This window comes from Prionailurus viverrinus, chromosome C2 (assembly GCF_022837055.1).
Source record: "Prionailurus viverrinus isolate Anna chromosome C2, UM_Priviv_1.0, whole genome shotgun sequence".
Lineage (NCBI taxonomy): Eukaryota > Metazoa > Chordata > Mammalia > Carnivora > Felidae > Prionailurus > Prionailurus viverrinus.
The window spans coordinates 91,089,798-91,107,906 of NC_062569.1; the positions used below are offsets into that span (position 1 = coordinate 91,089,798).

The 18,109-nt window shown below is 47.1% G+C and overlaps 1 protein-coding gene across 1 annotated transcript in view; it reads left to right on the plus strand.

Moving 5' to 3' along the window:
• The window catches only part of SEMA5B (semaphorin 5B), a 120,569-nt gene that overhangs the window by 80,125 nt on the left and 22,335 nt on the right, over positions 1–18,109 (plus strand). The window contains exons 3-4 of the mRNA XM_047876281.1: positions 3,446–3,545; positions 8,424–8,469. Coding sequence (XP_047732237.1) covers positions 3,446–3,545; positions 8,424–8,469 — 146 coding nt within the window. The remainder of the gene's footprint in view (positions 1–3,445; positions 3,546–8,423; positions 8,470–18,109) is intronic.

The following is an 18,109-nucleotide window of genomic DNA, read 5'->3' on the forward strand; positions in this document are numbered from 1 at the left end:
CACCCTCTTTCAGAATGGAGGAATGAGGCTCAGATTGTCATGGAGTAACTAAGGAATCCCCTTAGCCCCAGCAAGCAGAGATGTCCATCATCCTAGACTGACAGCCCTAGAGTGTGGCATCATCTCTACTTTTCCTCCCCAGCCCTCCTGGCCTCCCCTCCACTCACCTGGGTCTCCGTTCTGACAGCTTTGGATTTTCCTATCCATTCACCAAATTGTTATTGGGCCCTACTTGAACCAAGGACAGGGCTAGATGCTGTGGGACTTCAGAGGTAAGAGTTTCCTCTGGGTACTCGAGTATCTCTTGTTGTTCCTTAAAGATCACTCCCTTTGGTCTGCCAGTGCAGTTGGTCCTGCACTAGGACTGGTCCTCTTGTCTCCCCACACCCTTTAGTACTGGTGAGCACACACCAGGGACTCAATTCATGTTGGGAACTGTGTTCTGGGTGATGCTGCCATTCCAGAGAGGTTGCCATATAACCCAGCCCAGTGCCAACCGCCAGCTTCCAGGATCCCCTCAGATGTTACATTTTATTTCTGACTGATCAGTAGGCTTCCAACTCTGTAGCTGTGAGTTGCCTTCTCCCCTGACACCTGGCTGATCTGTGAATAACCCCTAAATACCCTAGAGGACCTGCCTGTTGCAGAGTCTGGCAGGCGTTTTTCCATCTTGTAAGGTTAGATTTCTCCTTCTTTTAAGGGGGGCCCACCTGTGTCTCTCTTTGGCCTGCACGTTATTCCTTCTGCCACGACATGGAATTTCTAGGAGGCAGGGAGAAGCCAGGATGGAGTTAACACTGACAGTGGTTAATCCACAAACTGGGTAATTGAATTGACTATAATTAAAATCACAGGCGCGTCATGGAGAATGTCATTTTTCTCTTAAAGTCGCCGTCCAGAGCCTTCCCTGCACACGGAGCTCAGAACGTGCTTGGTGTTTTAAAGACAGGTTTCCCTCTGGTCCTGTTTGCCTGTTTAATAAGAGGAAGCTGGCTTCTTTCCCAAGACAGCTCCCCCAGGATCAGCGTGCTGCACCCGCCTGCCTCTCTCCCCCCTCGCCCCTTTCCCCTTGCCCTTGTCAGTTACAAGAAACTGGAAGCGGCTGTCACCCTCCACTCCTTCCTCTGCCCCTGCCTCCCATTGTCTTCACATCTCCTACCCTGTTTCGTCTTCCTTTCCCTTCCCTGCCCCAGGGAAGGGCCTGAGTGAAGACTGAGCTGAGAAGTCCCCACATGGAGTTTCTCCTGGTTTGCTGCACACCAGTCATGCCACCCCTTCCCCTGTTCAGCTGCCCACATCTGGAAGACCCCTGTCGGAGGGGACAAAAGGAACTAAAGGGTGACCCAGTTGCTACCGTTGAGGAGCACTCATCTGATGGTGACAGGCAAGCCCTCCATATCTTCCCCACCCCCACCACAGAAAACAGGCTTGAGCACATTCAGAGTGACAAAAAAATACACTGTTAACAGAATAGACAAGGTAGAGAGAATATGGAGCAAAATAAAATCAGGGTGGAGAGATTGTGATCCAGGAAGTCTTCCTGGAGGAGAGTCCTTGGCTTAGTCTATAAAGTAGTATACTATTCTACCAGGATTTCTGAGTGTGGCCCTGAGGTCAACTAAAAATCCAGCTTACCCGACTCCTGATCCACTTCTTATACCGATATTGCCCAAATGCCATTGCAGCTTCATGGTAATTCTTGCTAACCTATAGTCCCCTGCTGAGGACAGAGGCAGACCCAAGGGGTTTGTTACATTTTGCTGTAGAATTTCTTTCTTCTTCTTTTTTTTAATCATGCATATCACAGTTTTCTGAAAAACATCCAACTCACAAAACCTCAAGTTCTCCAGGGAGCGATTAAGTGTTTGCTTGTCGTGCAGAAATGAAGGGCTGCTTTTACTCTGTAGTGGAGGGATAATGAGCAATGATTTATTTCCCCTGGATTACACACACACACACACACACACGCACGCACGCACGCACTTCTCTGGGCCTTCTGTGAGCCAGTTGCTAATAGACTGTGGGGAGAAAGCACCTGACCTCACATTCCCCCCTCATCTTTTTCTCCATTGGCATGAAAGTTCTCTGCCCCATGGTTCTCTGGCTCTCTTGTTATTGGTCAGTTCCCTCCCATCTATGAGGCAGAGGCTGAGGAGTGCTATTAAGGGGTTCTGGACCAGGATGGGAGAAGTGGGTCTCCAGTGGAAGGGAAAGAGGGAAAGTCAGCGTACCCTGACGTACCATCCCCAGGCATACCTTCCACAGACCACTGCCCCATCCATCCAGAGGGCTGTGAGATCTCCTCTCTGCCCACCAATCTCCATGGAAGACTTTGGCCTCGGCTGGGAAGCTCCTTCATTGGAGACAGGGATAGACAGGGATAAACCCAGCTTCTGTTTCCCACCTCCACGGAAGCTTGTTTGAAAACTTGGTTCTTCTTGTACAGATGGGAATTGTGGATTGATCCTGCATTTACTCAATTCCTTCCAGGTGCTGGACACAGCCTAGAGATCTAAGAAGCAAGGGCTTCCCTACCCCCCAGGGAAAACAATGGGGATATACACCCACCAATATGGGGGCTTTGATGGCAGTAAAGTAGAGGCCTCACCCAGGCTTTCGGGAGTCAGGGAAGTCTTTTTGGAGGAGGTAGGGTGGGGATGGGGCTGAACAGGAACTGTTCCACTGAGGGAGAAAAGAAAGGCAAAGTTTGCAGGCTCTGGTGGGATAGATCTGCACAGTGTTCTAGTTTAGTATGGCTGGAGCGGTAGTTTGAGGGGAAATGTAAAATATGAAGTATGATTCTTTCTGTGGCACTAAATAATTAATGTGCCAGGCATCCAAACTGGGAAGACAGTGCAGAGCCCAAAGGCCTTCATAAGAGTTGAGACTTTTTCTGGGGTCAACTGGGAGCTATTAAAGGGTTCTAAGCTGCAGAGCGACAAAACCAGATTTGCATTTTAGAAAGATTGCTCTGGTTGCTATGTAGGAAATGGACCGACCAGAGGGGCAGGAGTGGAGGCCAGGTTAGATAGGATGCTCCTGGCACCAGGCCAGGCAAGAGATGATACTAGCTTGGATGGGGGTAGGGTACAGAGGGCAAAAGGGATGGATTTCTTGGAAGTGGGACAGATAAGATTTCTGAGTGTTTTTAAGTGCTGGTGAGGGTTTAGGGGAGGGAAGGATGATCACAGTTTTCCCTTTGGGCAGCTAGGGGTTAGGTGGAGCCCTTCTCTGAGATAGCGGACATAGCAGGAACAGTGGCGACACCCCCACCCCCTCTCCCCCAGCTGGCTGCTCACAGAGGGGGCAAGTGGAACCCAGGTTTAGGGGGTGCCAAGACTGCTTCCGCCTCACCACTCACTGATGTTAGCCCTTTCATTGTGGGGTCCAGTGCTGGCACAGCTGGTCCAACAGTAACTGGAATGCCTGCTTCTCCCTCCACCAGATCTGAAGCCGTGGGTCTTCAACTTCACCTACCCTGGAGCCCGAGACTTCTCCCAGCTTGCTCTGGATCCCTCCAGGAACCAGCTCATCGTGGGAGCCAGGTAACGAGGTGCAGGAGGGTTGGTGCCATGAGGGGTAGTGTGCTTAGGATTGGATGGAGGGAATGTCATTTGGGATGAGCCCGCTATGGGCAGGCCCTCATCCTGGGCCCGTGTTCCTCTCTGCCAGGCCCTCTCTGTATCTGAATGTCTGTCTCCCACAAGAGGAAGCATTAGTTGGAGCAAGGCGGGGAGGAGGGTGATCTCTAGACCCCCAGATTCCGTGGCTGGTAGTTTGCAAGAGCAGGAACATCTGCTGGCCACCTTCTACCCCGCGTCCCTACCCTGCTTCCTGGACTGCCCAGGCAAAGTCCTCCCTGAGAGCTCCATGCAGGGAAGGTGCCCAAGAGCCCCCTGCTGGCTGGCTGGCCGCCTGCACCTGGGATGCTGGACTCAGGCCATGGCCTTCCTGTATGAAGCACCTCACTTCCCTCCCTGTTGCCTAATCTTGTTTAGCCTCACTATTCTGGCTCTAGGGAGGGCTTGTGGAGACCTTACAAAATTATAGACTCTTAGCTCTAGTAGAGAAGGGAGCTTAGAGATGGTTTACTCCAGTGGGTCTCAGAGAGTGATCCCTAGACCAGTGGTACCAACAGCACCAGGAACTTGTTAGAAATGTAAATTCTTGGGCCCCACCCCAGGCCTGCTGAATCAGAAACCCTGGGGGTGGGGCCCAGCAATGTGTTTTAGCAAGGTGAGTCTGAGGACTCCTAGGTTTGAAAATCACTAGTCTAATCTAACTGCCTTCAATTTCAACATGAGGAGGCAAGGGACAGGAGAGGGGAGTTGACCTTCCCAAGATCCCATTGAACAAGACGACAACAGAGGATGGGGCTAGAACTCCTGTCTCCTTACCTCTGGGCTAGAGTTTTTTTCTGCCAGTCCCTTATCACCTTCGACTGCACTGGTGTTTTTCAGAAGCTCTCCACCCCAGATGTTCAGATTCAGCAGGTCTGAAGGTGGGGGAGGGTGGCCACTAGGTTGGGCAACCCCAGGCTATCCTGCGTGGCTTACCAACCTTGACCTTCAGGTTTTCCAGAGTGTACCCACCCCCTATTTACATTATGAAAAGGAAGCAAGCCAAGCAGAGCTCTGGACAAAGACCAGAGGAGCTGCACTGCTCTTAGGATACTGACCTCTGAACCATCTGTAAAGTCTGGCTTCCAGTCTTCTGTGTTGCCAACCTCTCAGGACTGTTGTGAAGCCAGGGCTGAAAGCATTTTTTTAATTAATTATTTTGCATCAGTGATATGAATGTGTCATGGTGAAACATTCAAAAAGTACAAAAGAATATACAATGAAAGACACACACACACCAAACAGGACGCCTTCTTGGAGGCACATCCTGCGACGAGAATGTGTCCTCCCAGAGGTAATCTGTGCTTATGCAAATATACAAGGGTATGGGCTTTATTTTTCCCAGCAAATAAAATACCATTAACCCTTGAACAACATGGGGGGTTAAGGGCACTGACCTCCCTCCCCTTCTGTGCAGTTGAAAATCTACCTATAACTTTTGGCTCCCCAAGCCTAACTACTCAAAGCCTACTGTTGGTTGGAAGCCTTACTGGTAACATAAATGGTCGATGAACACGTATTTTGTATACGTATTATATAATGTGTTCTTACAACAAAATAAGCTAGGGAAAAAAGTGTTATTAAGAGAATCATAAGAAAGAGCAAACACATTTACAGTACGGTATTGAAAAGAAATCTGTGTGTAGAACAAACTGGAGTTGTTCAAGGGTCAGCTGTAATGGTTTTACTTTTTATTTTCAGATAATTATGGATTTCCATGCAGTTGTAGGAAGTCAGTCCACATACCCTTCACCCAGCTTCCCCCGGTGGTGACATCTTGCATAATGACAGTGCATTGCAGTTAGGAAGCTGACATTGAGACCATCCTTCTCCCTTATTCAGGTCCTGCCAGTCTCACAGCTGTACTTCTTTAAACCCAAAAGGATACCACTGATGCCTCTGCTCTGAACCTTGTGGACACATTTTGAAAACTGCTGGTCTTTCTGTGCCAGCCATGTGCCAGGCACTATTTTATGTACCATATATGTAGTAAAGCATCTAAAGCATATAGTAAATCAGGCATGTAATAAATCACCTAACCTTCACATGAACACCGGGCAGAGGGTTCTGTAATTATCCCTACTGTATGGATTAGGAAACTGAAGCTCAGAAGGGTTAGGCCGCCTGCCTGTGTTCTCGCTGCTGTTTCGGACCCACTCTGGGGCTTCCCCACACAACAGGCATGCCTTTTCCTGGCGTTTTGAGCCTGGCTGTGCCCTCAGAGACAGGGGACAGTCAGGCAGGACATGGTGCCTTGCACCCCTCACAGCAAATGAAGTGGTTCCTCAGTTTCTTCTCCCCCATTCTCTAGGGAGAGAGAACTTTCCTTCCTCCTGTCCTTCTGCCTGACATTCTCCCTCTTCTTTCTGACCCCCTAGGTCTCTGGAATTCAGCTGGGGATATTTTTTATTTATTTATACCCTGCCTTGTTCCATAGGGGATTTAGGGGCAGGTCAGGCTGAAGAGATTTCTCTCTGTTCTCGTCTCCCAGAGGAGCAGACTACGTTGCTGTGATAAACAATTTTTGATGGGATAAAAATTAATAAAGTGATGCAATGTTTCCCCTAATTTTTTAAAGCTGTGAGCAGATGCCTCTGTTACCTGAGCAGACAGCTGGGGCAGAGTCCGAGTCCATCTGTTCTCAGGCCAGGAGAGAGGGGGTGGGGAAGCTCTGCAGGGCAGGGGGCTGGGGAGGGACAGCAGAGGCCTGCAGCCAAGGTCAATGGCGAGGCCTGTCCGGCCCCAGAACAGCAAAGAAGCTAAGCGGCGGCTGGGCCTGGAGCCAGAGCTGGGGACAAGAAGCCTCCAGGCTGAAGTGTCTCCTTCAGGCCCCTGGATTCATTCAACAGGGACCCCTCCACCCCCCCATCTCCTCCTGGCCCACTCCACAGCGTTTCCCTTCAATTCTCTTCTCAGTACAGCCGAGATAGGCCAGAATGTTCTAAAGCAATTATTCCTAAAAACCTCAGGAACCAAAAGGGGAATGGCTAAAAGAAAATGTTAGAAGGAGAGAAAAAAAATTCTTAGAGAAAACCAAGACATTACATCTGTTTGATATTTATAAAGCCTTTTAACATGCACCACACCATCCCCTGTCTCCACAGTCCTGTGAAATGAGAAAGACGGCGTTAGTTTCTCCATTTTACAGACACAGACACTGAGGCCCCCACAATGTCCCCAGAAAGTAGCCAAGCTGGGATTCTCCCTGCCTCCGCTGCAGGGTCTACTCTGTGAGCCTGCAGCCACTTTTGTGTGGCGTGTTGACTGTGGCCCTGTCCCCCTCCAAGTCTGTGCATAGTGATAGTGGAATTGTGGCTCCAGAGTCCAGGCAAAGCAATTTCCTCAGTGTCCGACGCTGTGAGTACTCGATGGGTGACTAACTGAGGTAGTAGTATCATTATCACTGCTATTTAAGGCCTTTTTAAAAATTACGACTATATTATTTTTAGAGCATTTCTAGGCTGACAGCAGACTTGATAAGAAGGTACACATGTTTCCCATGTGTCTCCTGCTCCCATAGCCTCCACCACCAGAGGGGTGCATTTGTTGTCGTTGAAGAACTGAATTGACACATACATCATTATCACCCCACATCTATAGTTTATATTATGGTCTCTTAGTGTTGTACATTCTGGAAGTTCGGACAAAGGTATAATGACATGTATCCAGTGTTACAGCGTCATACAGAGGAGGTTCACTGCCCTAAAAATCCTGTGCTCCACCTGTTCATCTTCCCTCCCCTCAACCACTGATCTCTTACTGTCTCCATAGTTTTGCCTTTCCCAAAATGTCATATAATTGGAATCATACAGTGTGTAGCCTTTTCAGATTGGCTTCTTTCACTTAGTATTATGCATCTAAGTTTCCTCCATGTCTTTTCATGACTTGATAGTTCATTTCCTTTTTGCTCTGAATAATATTCTATTATCTGGATACACCACAGTGTATTTATCCATTCACCTGCTGAAAGGCTTCTTGGTTGCTTCCAAGTTTGAGCAATTGTGAATAATGCTGCTATAAACATCCATGTGCAGGTTTTTGTGTGGACACGTTTCTTTATTTAAGGTTTTTGAGCAGGAGGCTAATGTGATGAAAACAGTATTTGAGGCAGATGAGGCTGGCAGCCCCATGTGGGCTAGGGGTGCGCAGGAGAGGAATTGTGGGGGCGCTGAGGGGGCCACTGGGGCAAAAGCAGATAGGGTGATCCAGGGAGGGGATCGTGGGAAGGTCAGATCCAGAGTCACCACAGGCAGGGGCTGCGGGAGATGAGGAGGCAGACAGGACTCTGGGGGCCCCAGGCATGGTGTTAGGAGAGATGGCTGGTCTGTCTGAGGAGGGGAGTCAGACAGGAGTGGGTCTGGGTGGAAGGAAGGAAATGGTGTGTTTAGGCTCCTGCAGGAGCTCCATGAGGCATCACGTTTAACAGAAGTGGGCTCTCTGGCTGGGAGGAAGGTGGTGGGGCTGCTCCCTGGACCTGCCAGGACAGCCAGGGAGCAGGGACGGTGTGGGCTTCAGGAGTAGACAAGTCTGGGCGTGAATCCCAACTCCTTCACTTACTGTCTATGACTTGGCCAACCTGTTTCCTCATCTGTAAATGCAGTTTTCCCTCTCCATTCATGGAGTTTCTGTGAGGGTTAACAGAGCCAATGGAGATAAAACTCTCCCAGGGGGTTGACCCACCACAGGCCCTCTGCAGTCTGCACCCTGTCCTGGCACCTTATGAAGCTGGAGCTGGGAAGCTGCTTCCTGGGGACCTGCCTGCAGAACCAGCTTGATTTATGATTCTTGTCTCTGTTTTCACAGGAACTACCTCTTCAGACTCAGCCTTGCCAATGTTTCCCTCCTTCAGGTACATTTGCCTCCCTTCCCTTCCCTTTCTTTGTGATTTCCCCGGTATTTGGGAGCTGGGGCTGGGGTAGCACAGGGAGCAAGGTTCAGAATTCAGCCCCTATGGTTGAAAAAAGGAGCCCCATGCTCTTTTCACTGGCCGTGGACTCACGCTGGCTTCCAGGTCTAACAGCCGGGAAGATATTTGGAAGTGAGGGTCACCCACATAAACATGGAGGCACACATGGGGCTCCTGCATTGTGCAGGGGAACTGCTGACAAGGGGAGAGAAGGAGCACCCAAGTGAGAATGACCAACTGGCCTTGTGTGCCTGAGACTGAGGGGTCTCGGGATGCAGGACTTTAGGTGCTAAATCTGGGAGAGGATTGGGCAAACTGGACTGGTTGGTCATTCTAAGTCTTACAGAAAGGACTGAGTTTTGGCCTCAAGAGAAAGGGTATCCCTGGTTCCTTTTTTAGCTTGGCCTGAGTGATCCCATTCTAACTCAGCGTTTTCACTGGACTGTGATTGATTTATTATCTGCTGCCAAGAAGGACTCCCCAAGCATAATTCCCTAAGTGCTCTAGGAGGCATTTTAATGGGACTCCTTGATCCAGAACATTTATCCCAGATTGAGAAACAGATGCCAAACCATCTCTACAGAGGCGGAACTTTCTAGATGAAAGAAGTCCATCTCTTCCTCAATGAGGGAAAAGCCTCCGTTCTTGTGTCTAGGAGGCTTGAGTATTTGTTGTGCATCAGATCTGAGCTGGGGGAGGAGGGGTTGCAAGACAAGAAGAGTCTCTGACCTCTAGGGCTCACTGTATAGCCAAGAAAAGATGGTGAGTGATGCATCTAACCTAATTACAGAATGGTTAAAGGAGGCAGTCAGGTGCTGGACGGTTTGGGGTACAGTTTCACTGCAAATGGCATTCGGGCAAGGGGACACCTCCTTGGTGAGCTGTTGTGACATTCTGGTCTGACCTTTTCTAGCTGCACCTGGGTGTATACCCCCATGGGCCATTGCAGCTGACTGCCAGAGGGGAGTTATAAGGGAGCAGAAAAGGTCTGACCATCAGAAGGGAGGAACTAGGGCAAATAGAAAGGAAACACCATTCATTCATTTATGGCTCCATCTATCCTTCAGTCCTTACCCTTACCAGCCAAGCTGCCATCCATTCATCCAACTACCCACCCAATTAACATTTATTGAGTACCTACAAAAGGCTGGGTCTGGTTGGAGGCATGGTACTAGGCATTTGAGATCCAAAGTGGAATAAGGCTTAGTCCCTGGCCTCGAGGAATAAGCAGATGAGATCACAAAGGATTCCCTGTCCTGGATGGGATTTCTGTGGCATGATCTTGGGGCCTGGGCTAGAGCAGCCTCAGTGACCTGCCAGCTTGGTCACAAGCAGCCCATCTAGAGCCTACTTACCAATTGACATCCACAGAAAATGAAACCGAGTTGCCAAGCGCAGCAGGTGAGGGCCTGGGGAAAGTGGGCGCAGAGGTGGTTCAAAGTGGGTGAGAGGAACTGGACCCAGGCAGGGGTCCTACCCTGAGCTCAGGCAGTCGGCTTTTTGTTAGGTTCCCAAGGTCTGCAAGTGAAGATCTTCTAGGAGCAGTAAAGTGGTCCCAGAGAGAAAGAGAAACAGATGCCGTGCAAAGCATGCAGGGAGGGGTGAAGGCTAGGTTCAGTGGTGGCACTGGTGGCACCAGAGGCACTAGAAACCCATCAGGCTCAGCATGGTCTGCAAAGCCTTCTCAGAAAGCTGCCCTTGGCCTGGAGCTTGAAGGATGGGGATTTTCCAGGCAGCTCAGGAGGGGACATAGAGGTGTGAAATAGCATGGAGCACTGAGGGACCTGGTGGCAGGATCATTGGGTATGAGTGGGAAAAGGGTGGGAGATGAGGCCTGGGAAAAGAGAGAGACCACTTTGCACCTGGCCTGGTGCAGAGAATGGGTTAGTCAGGGGAGCCTGTTTGGAGGCCACTGCAATAGCTCAGGTGAGTGATGGGGAAAACTGAACTAAGGCAGGGGGTGGGGATGGAGAGAAGAGGGAGGAAGATCTGCCGGTGATGGAAACACACAGGGTCACAACATCAAACAGCTCCAGGGCGCATCAGGCACACTGTCTTTTGCATGAAGGAGGAAGGGAAGTTAGCAGCTCTGGGGGGCTCGGCCAAAGGCTTGGCCCACGGTGGTGCCATCCAGGGCTCTGGCTTACAAAGCTGGGTAGCATAAATCAGGTTGGGAATGAAGCTAGCCTGGCTCTTGGCAGTAGTTCTGCCTTGGCTGCCCAGTAGAATCACCAGGAGAGATTTGAAAAACACTGATGCTTGGTCCCAACCTCAGAGATTCTGACTTGATCGGTCTGAAGTGCAGGTGGGCACTGGGAATTAAAAAAAAATTTTTTTTAAACGTTAATTTATTTTTGAGAGACAGAGAGAGACAGAGCATGAACGAGGGAGGAGCAGAGAGAGAGGGAGACACAGAATCTGAAGCAGGCTCCAGGCTCTGAGCTGTCAGCAAAGAGCCTGATGTGGGACTTGAACTCACAAACTGTGAGGTCATGACCTGAGCTGAAATCGATGCTTAACCAACTGAGCCACCCAGGCGCCCCAGCACTGGGATTTTTTAAAGCCCCCAGGTGCTTACAGCACGCAGCCAAATTTAGGAACTGCTGCTTTGGATGTCAATGCCTTTTCTGTAGGTGCTGCCTGCCTGGTTTGGCTTCTGACAGTTGGCCCACAGTTCCCGGGTCCCATACCTTATCAGATGTTAGGGCTCTCTGGCTTGATGATGAGGCCGACACTTGGTTCATCCCTCTCTGTGTTGAGCTGGCCTCTGCCGTGGGAAGATATCTTATGCTAACCCCATAACTCACACTTGGAGCAACGGCTCAGCTGCAGGGGCTTCTCTGAAGGTTGCTGCCAACCAGCCACAGGTACACTAGGAATTGGTTTCACCACCTTCCCAAGATGTCTCTTTGGGGCCTGATCTCAGGAGTCTAGACTAGATTTTCCATGACAGAATAAGGAGAGGATTTCATGTCCACATCCCTTCCATAGTGGACTACCTACCATCTGACCACAAAGGGGAAAGAAAGGGAGAGAAGTTAGAGTGGGCTGTCCAGCATTCCTGGGCAGACTGGAGGTGAACCCCCGGCTCAGGTCCCCTGGTCTGTCATCTGGCCTGGTGAGAAAGCCTTGACTTTTGACCACAGAAGCCTGGCCTCCACAAGTGCCCTTCCATTGCCCTATTTGGGGCTTTGGGGTTCCTGCTCATAAGCTTTCAGTCCTCAGCATCTGCTATCACAATTGCTTACAGAAACCAAGTGCTAACCAAGAGCTGACCACCAGTGTCAGGAGGAGGTAGGACCCAGCCCTCCAAGCCAGCTTCCTCTACTGTCCATACTTCCTGGGGGTGCAAGGCGGTAACTCTAAGTTACAGCCAAATGATCCACTGACTCCAAGGAAGGATTTAACAATGCTTTATTGATAGCTTAAATAATTAACATCCCTTAAAAAAAATCTAAATACAAACAGTTTATGCAAACCAGTGTCCATTAAAAGGACTTCTAAGTGCCTAACCCCTATTAAACAGTTTATGTGAACTACTATTCCTTCAGGAAGATCTAAATACCCAGCCTCCTTCCCAATTCTCCAAGCACAAGAGGTGAGATACAGGTAGCAGCACAGAGGGCAGTGCATGAGCGCGTGCATACCTGTGTGTGTGTGTGTGTGTGTGTGTGTGTGTGTGTGTGTGTGTTTACTGCTGCTTGCGGTCAGGAAGGGGAAATAAAATCAGCTCCTCTGTGATGGTTATTTATCAGTGTAACCTGAACTGGTTTGGAGAAAGAAAAGGTGGCGAGTGGTCAACAGTGTCGGGGGGTTGCTGTGTGATGAGCTATCCTGGATTTGGCAATTTTCTGGCCTTTGCCAGAGTAGTTCAGGGAATGATGTGTCTGGAGGCCTAATTGCAATGGATTCATGATCTTGGGCTGCTAGATGTCCTGGAAGTTCAGAAACACGGACTTTTTCTACACATACCCCATCAGGATACACGTGGGGCTTTGCTGGGCCTTGGCAGACAGTGAAGCTGATTCTGAGCTCTCTTCTAGTTATCTCTACATTCTCCAAGCTGGTCTGGCAGCTCCCAAGTTATTTGAAATCTAAACTCTCTGCTAAATGGTGGACCTAATGCTCAGAAAATGTTTTAATGATCAGCCATTGTCGCTGGTGTCCAAGGAACTTGCTGGGTCTGCAAGGAGATTATCCAGGCCCTGGCCGTCTTGCCTGCTCTCTCCCGTAGCAGAAAACCATACAGTTACTCTGTTACTGGAGATTGCCGTATTAGAATTTCTGGGACAGTCCTAGTTTAAAGCTTTATGCATGGCAGATTGATTGATCATACATGTATATCTCTACTCCTTCACAAAACCCCACTAAAAGGACAGTGAGGAATTTTAAAAGGTATAGGTCCACAATGACAGAGAGAACAAAAGAGACATCAATGGAGAAGAAATTAAACATATTTTAGGGAGATGGAAAGTGGATGGATAGTCATAATTGACTAGGCAGAACAGAACAGAACAGTTTACAGAGGAAAATATGGCAGAGAAGCAAACTGATCCCAGCCCCCAGAAGGGCTTAGAAGTTGGGATGTTGGGTATTGTGGAATGTGAAGATGAGGTATAAGGTGGGGGGGGGGGGGCAGTTGAAATTGTCCAAATTGAGAGATTGTAATCCAGGGATTCTATCCCATCCTACACATCAATCCCTTCATCCATTTCACCCCTTCCCCAGCAAAGAGAGACTAAGACCCTTACTCTAAAGAGCCAACTGGTGAGTCTCCAAATTTGGAGACTCCAAGAAAGCTGAAGGACACTAATGGGGTATGGTGCTAGCACAATGTTTCTCTTCTTTCTCTTTATGCAATTTATTTACTGAAGAAACCTGGTCATTTGTCCAATAGCGTTTTCCACAGTCCAGATTTTTCTGATTGCAATCCAAGTGGTACATCTTAACATGTTCCACTATTCTCTGTATCATCTGTAAATTGATGCTAGATCTAAAGACTTTATTCAGTTTAGATTCCAGCAAGGTTACTTCATAAGTGTTTTGTGTACTTTTTTTTAGGAGGTATGTTGTATATGATTTTCTCTGTGTTTTTTTTAAATGTTAGCAGCCATTGATGATTGTTTCCCAGATCCATTAATGTTGTGGGGGTTACATTGTATTAGTTGGACTTCTACAAAGAAAAACTTCTCATCTCCTTTTTGGTTACCCAATGATAGAGTCGTATAGGAAAAGCAGGGTAAATGTTTGATACTCTTCCTTTATCTACCACCTTTCAAAGAATGAGCTGTTTTCCTAGTGTCTGTGATGATCAATTAATCTTATTCTTTTATTATTATTATTATTATTACAAACTCAGAATGGCTTTAAACACTATTGATGTGTCTCAGTCCATTGCACTTATCTTTCATGGCTATGCCATCTCTTCCAGGACAAAGCCTCTTCAGGTTGGTTCCTGGGTCCTTTGACATGATGGCTCTTTTGCCTTTGGTTGCATTCTTGCTATTTGGTGTGAAGAGATGCTCCAGGCTCACCTTGTACATTTCCTAACCTCAGACCCGGAGTCAGCCATTACTCTAAGATGCCGGTTCCTTTCAGTGGGAAATGGTTAGTTGATTTATTTTAAATACAAACAAATAGCCCCAAATCACTAGACATTCGAAAAAAAAGCCTATAAAGTGAAAGAGAAAGATCAAAACAAACAAGCAGAAGAAATGAAGAAAGGTGCAGGGACAATTAGAGAAATATAAGAAAACATCTTAAAAAGTAATTAGAAAAAACTCATTGAATCTTCTGATATATAAAAATATATTTTTTAATATACTAAAAATGTGATTGGGGAAATAAAAATCGAATTGAAGAATATAAGATGAAGTTGAATAAAAATCTCCCTGAAATTAGAACAAGAAAAAAATAGAAATCACGAACAGGAGAGAAATAACAGAATATTAGAGGATCAATGCACAACGGCCATCACTTGGTTGGATTCATAAGAGTTACAAAAAAGAGAACAGAGGAAAAGTTGAGGAAGAAATTAAGGATGAAATAACATAAGAAAATCTGCCAGCATGGAGGATGAGGCTTCACGCTGAAAGGGCAGAGTGAGTTCCCAAAAAGGTCATGCACTAAGACACCTCAGTTGGAAAATTCAGGATATTGTAATGAAAGAGAAGATCCAAAAAGTTTCTAGAGCCTAAAGAAAAAGAAAAAACTAGAAAAGTTGGGGAATAAGAATTACATCAGACTTCTCAATCGCAACACTGGAATCTAGAAAACAGTGGGGGAATGAATGCCTTTAAAATTCTGAGTGAAAATTATTTTTAACCTAGAATTCTGTATCAAAGCTATCAATCAAGTATGGAGATAAAATGAATCAGACATGCAAAAATTTTTATCTTTTTAAAAAAAATTTTTAATGTTTATTTTGAGAGAGAGAGCGTGCACACTCCCATGCATGTGGGGGAGGGGCAGAGAGAGAGAGGAGAGAGGGAATCCCAAGCAGACTCTGCACTGACAGTGCAGAGCCTATCGTGGGGCTCAATCTCATGAACCATGAGATCATGACCTGAGCCAATATCAAGAGTTTGATGTTTAACCCACTGAGCTACCCATGTGCCCCAATGAATTTTTAAAAATTGATCTATCATGTTCCTTTTCTTAGGAAGATAGTGGAGATGTGTTTTACCAAAATAAGCAAGTAAATCAAAAAATTGGAAGACATAGGATTCAGTGAAAAGGAGAGGAGAGAAGGTAAATCCCAGGATAACAGCCAAGCAGGGAAGCCCAGGAGCAACCAGTCCACAACGGGGCAGGAGGCTGGAGCCTAGGGGCAGAAGAAAGAGGATGGGATTGAATAGATGATCAGAACCATTTGTGTTTACATTTAATAAATGATATCGAGAGGGATTTGTAGCAGCTGTTGGACATTGACCAATAGCTTGGTCATCATTCCTGGTATTCCAGTAACAGCACACATTAACATTTCAGGATCATATGAGGAGGGAATTTGAGTCCTGGTTTTTTCGGAAAACCTTCTGTGGATACCTTCTGGTAAGATTAAGAGAGTATCAGCATCCAAACTTGCAGAATGGGAACAATAGCTTGGAAGAAAACTCTGGAGACCAGAGTGGAATATTCTTTAAGAACTGTGGTATCACTGAAACCCTGGGTGGTTCAAAAAATGATACTCTAAAACAAGCAAACAAACAAAACAAATGAGCACTGGCAACCAAAGAGAAAAGTGATTCAGAAGAGGTGAACTCTGAATTCAAAGAAGGTTTTGGAATAATTAATTTTGCTTACATTCTTCTTTGTTGTACTCATAAGATTGATAGGTGATAAAAATTGTAGGTCTCAGTAAGAGCATTTTGAATAAGTTTACATTAAAAATTTAAGCAATAAAGGATTTGATTGGCAGCATATTTTCTTTCTTGGTGTTTCATATTACAATCAATGGTGTCTTACATTCAGTGAAATCCAGGGTACTGACTGGTAGTAGTGAACAATTTTTATATATTCATAATAATGTAAATACTGATGATTTGATTTTAAAATTAAATAATTATATTAATATATTAAATTAGTTTAATATTACATAATTATAGTGGGAGGATGAGGAGAAGGGAAATGTATGTGTGCTTTAACGTGGGGGGAGAATGGGATGGGTGAGTGGGAAAAATCTTCACCCCCATTAACAGGAAGTAAGAAGAAAAAGTCTGAGTTTGATACATATTTTCAAGAAATTGGATTAAAAGACACACACACAGAGAAGCAGCTAAAAGCATTGAAAGAAGTTGTCCTTAGGAAATGGGATTGGGGCGGAGGAGGAGTGAGTTGTTGGGGTTTTTTTTAAATAATTTTTTCATATCCTCTAACTTTTTCAACTCTGTGCATCATTACTCTTTTTTTTATCATTACTTTGATATAAATAATTTTTTAAATAAAATAAAAATTTTAAAAATGACTCAAACAAGCCTGTTCTGTGCTGTTATCATTATAAATATACATATTCTTTACAGGCCATATGTTCTAACTTTGGGTTTGAGAAATCTATTCACTGTGAGAAGCTGCAGGATGTAACGGAGAGAGCTCAGCTCTGGTGTCAGCTATCTGGGTTTGCATCTTGGGTCTGCTGCTTACTAGCTTTGTGACCTTGGGCAAGTTGCTCAACTTCTCTGAACTTTATTTTCCTCACCTGTAAAATGAGCAGAAGTCTAAATGTTTTAGTGGCTGCAGTGAAGATCCAAGAGAGGTGTGTCAGTCCCTGGCACAGAGCCTGTCCGGGTGTCTGCTTTTCATTTGTACATTTGTACATTTGTACAACTGCCCCACCCACCCACCCAATGGAAATCTCACCCCCTTATGAGCAAGGCCCCTTTGCCCACCACGAGCACCCCCCCACACCCCAACAGCTATCCACTGTCCAGAGTCTTAAGCCTGGACATCTACAGTGTCTATGGGTCACTGCTCTTTTCTGGCCCCAAAGGCCCTGAAGTTGCTTGTTTATGTCCCTCTTCTCACATCAGGCTCAGCCAGGGAGCTGATGGGGTCCGGAAGGTGACAATGGCTCCATTGTTCCTGTCCAGATAAACCTCATGGCTCTGTGGCCAGATGCCAGGGTCATGGGCCCTCCTTCAAGGTCTGGGAGCAGAGGCCTGCCTGAGCTCCAGGCCCAGCATGGCAGGGTGAGCCCAGCCTGCTCAAAGGTCTGATGGAGGCATGACCAACTTGCCCCCCGGCTCCTGAATCCAGGGTCTGCTGGAGCCAGCCCTCCCTCTGCCCCACAAAGCAGCCATCTCAGAGCTGTGGGTGGATTGCAGCCTGCTGCTCCCTCTTCAGGCAACCCCCCTCCACACCCCAACCCTGGAGCTCTGCAGGCAGGGACTTCACGGCTAGAAGAAGCTCTGTGAGAAATGAAAAGCAGATGGGGTTTTTTCCACCCCTGTTTGGATGGAAGACCTGCTTGCTCAAGGCTCCCTCTCCTAGGACAGGTAGGCAGTTCATGTTTATACATGTGACCCAGAAATATATAATGAGCCACACACTAGGGCTGTTGACATTGCCTGGACCTGGAGGGTAGCAATCTTCCCTCCAGATGCTCTTCAGAGGCTGGGAGGGATGTCTCAGAGTGGAGACAGAATAGGTGAAGGGGCAGAGGGGTTCTCAGGTGGGGAATAGCCCTCTCCTAATGCCATGGACACTTGGAAACATGAGGCCCTGAGTGAAAACTCTGTCCCCTAGCACCCCATGGTGCATCCCATAATAGAGCATGAGTGATACTACAAGGGAAACAAGAAGGGAAGCAGACAGCACAGAATCTGGAAGAGAGGTAGCAATTAAGAAATAGGGATCCCAGGGTCGCCTGGGTGGCTCGGTTGGTTAAGCGTCCAACTTCAGCCCAGGTCATGATCTCATGCTTTGTGAGTTCAAGCCCCGCATTGGGCTCTGCGCTGACAGTGCAGAGTCTTCTTGGGATTCTCTCTCTCCCTCTTTCTTTTCCCCTCCCCCACTTGCATGTGCTTGCTCTCTCTCTCTCAAAACAAATCAATAAATTTTTTTAAAAAGAAAAAAATAAATAGGGAGC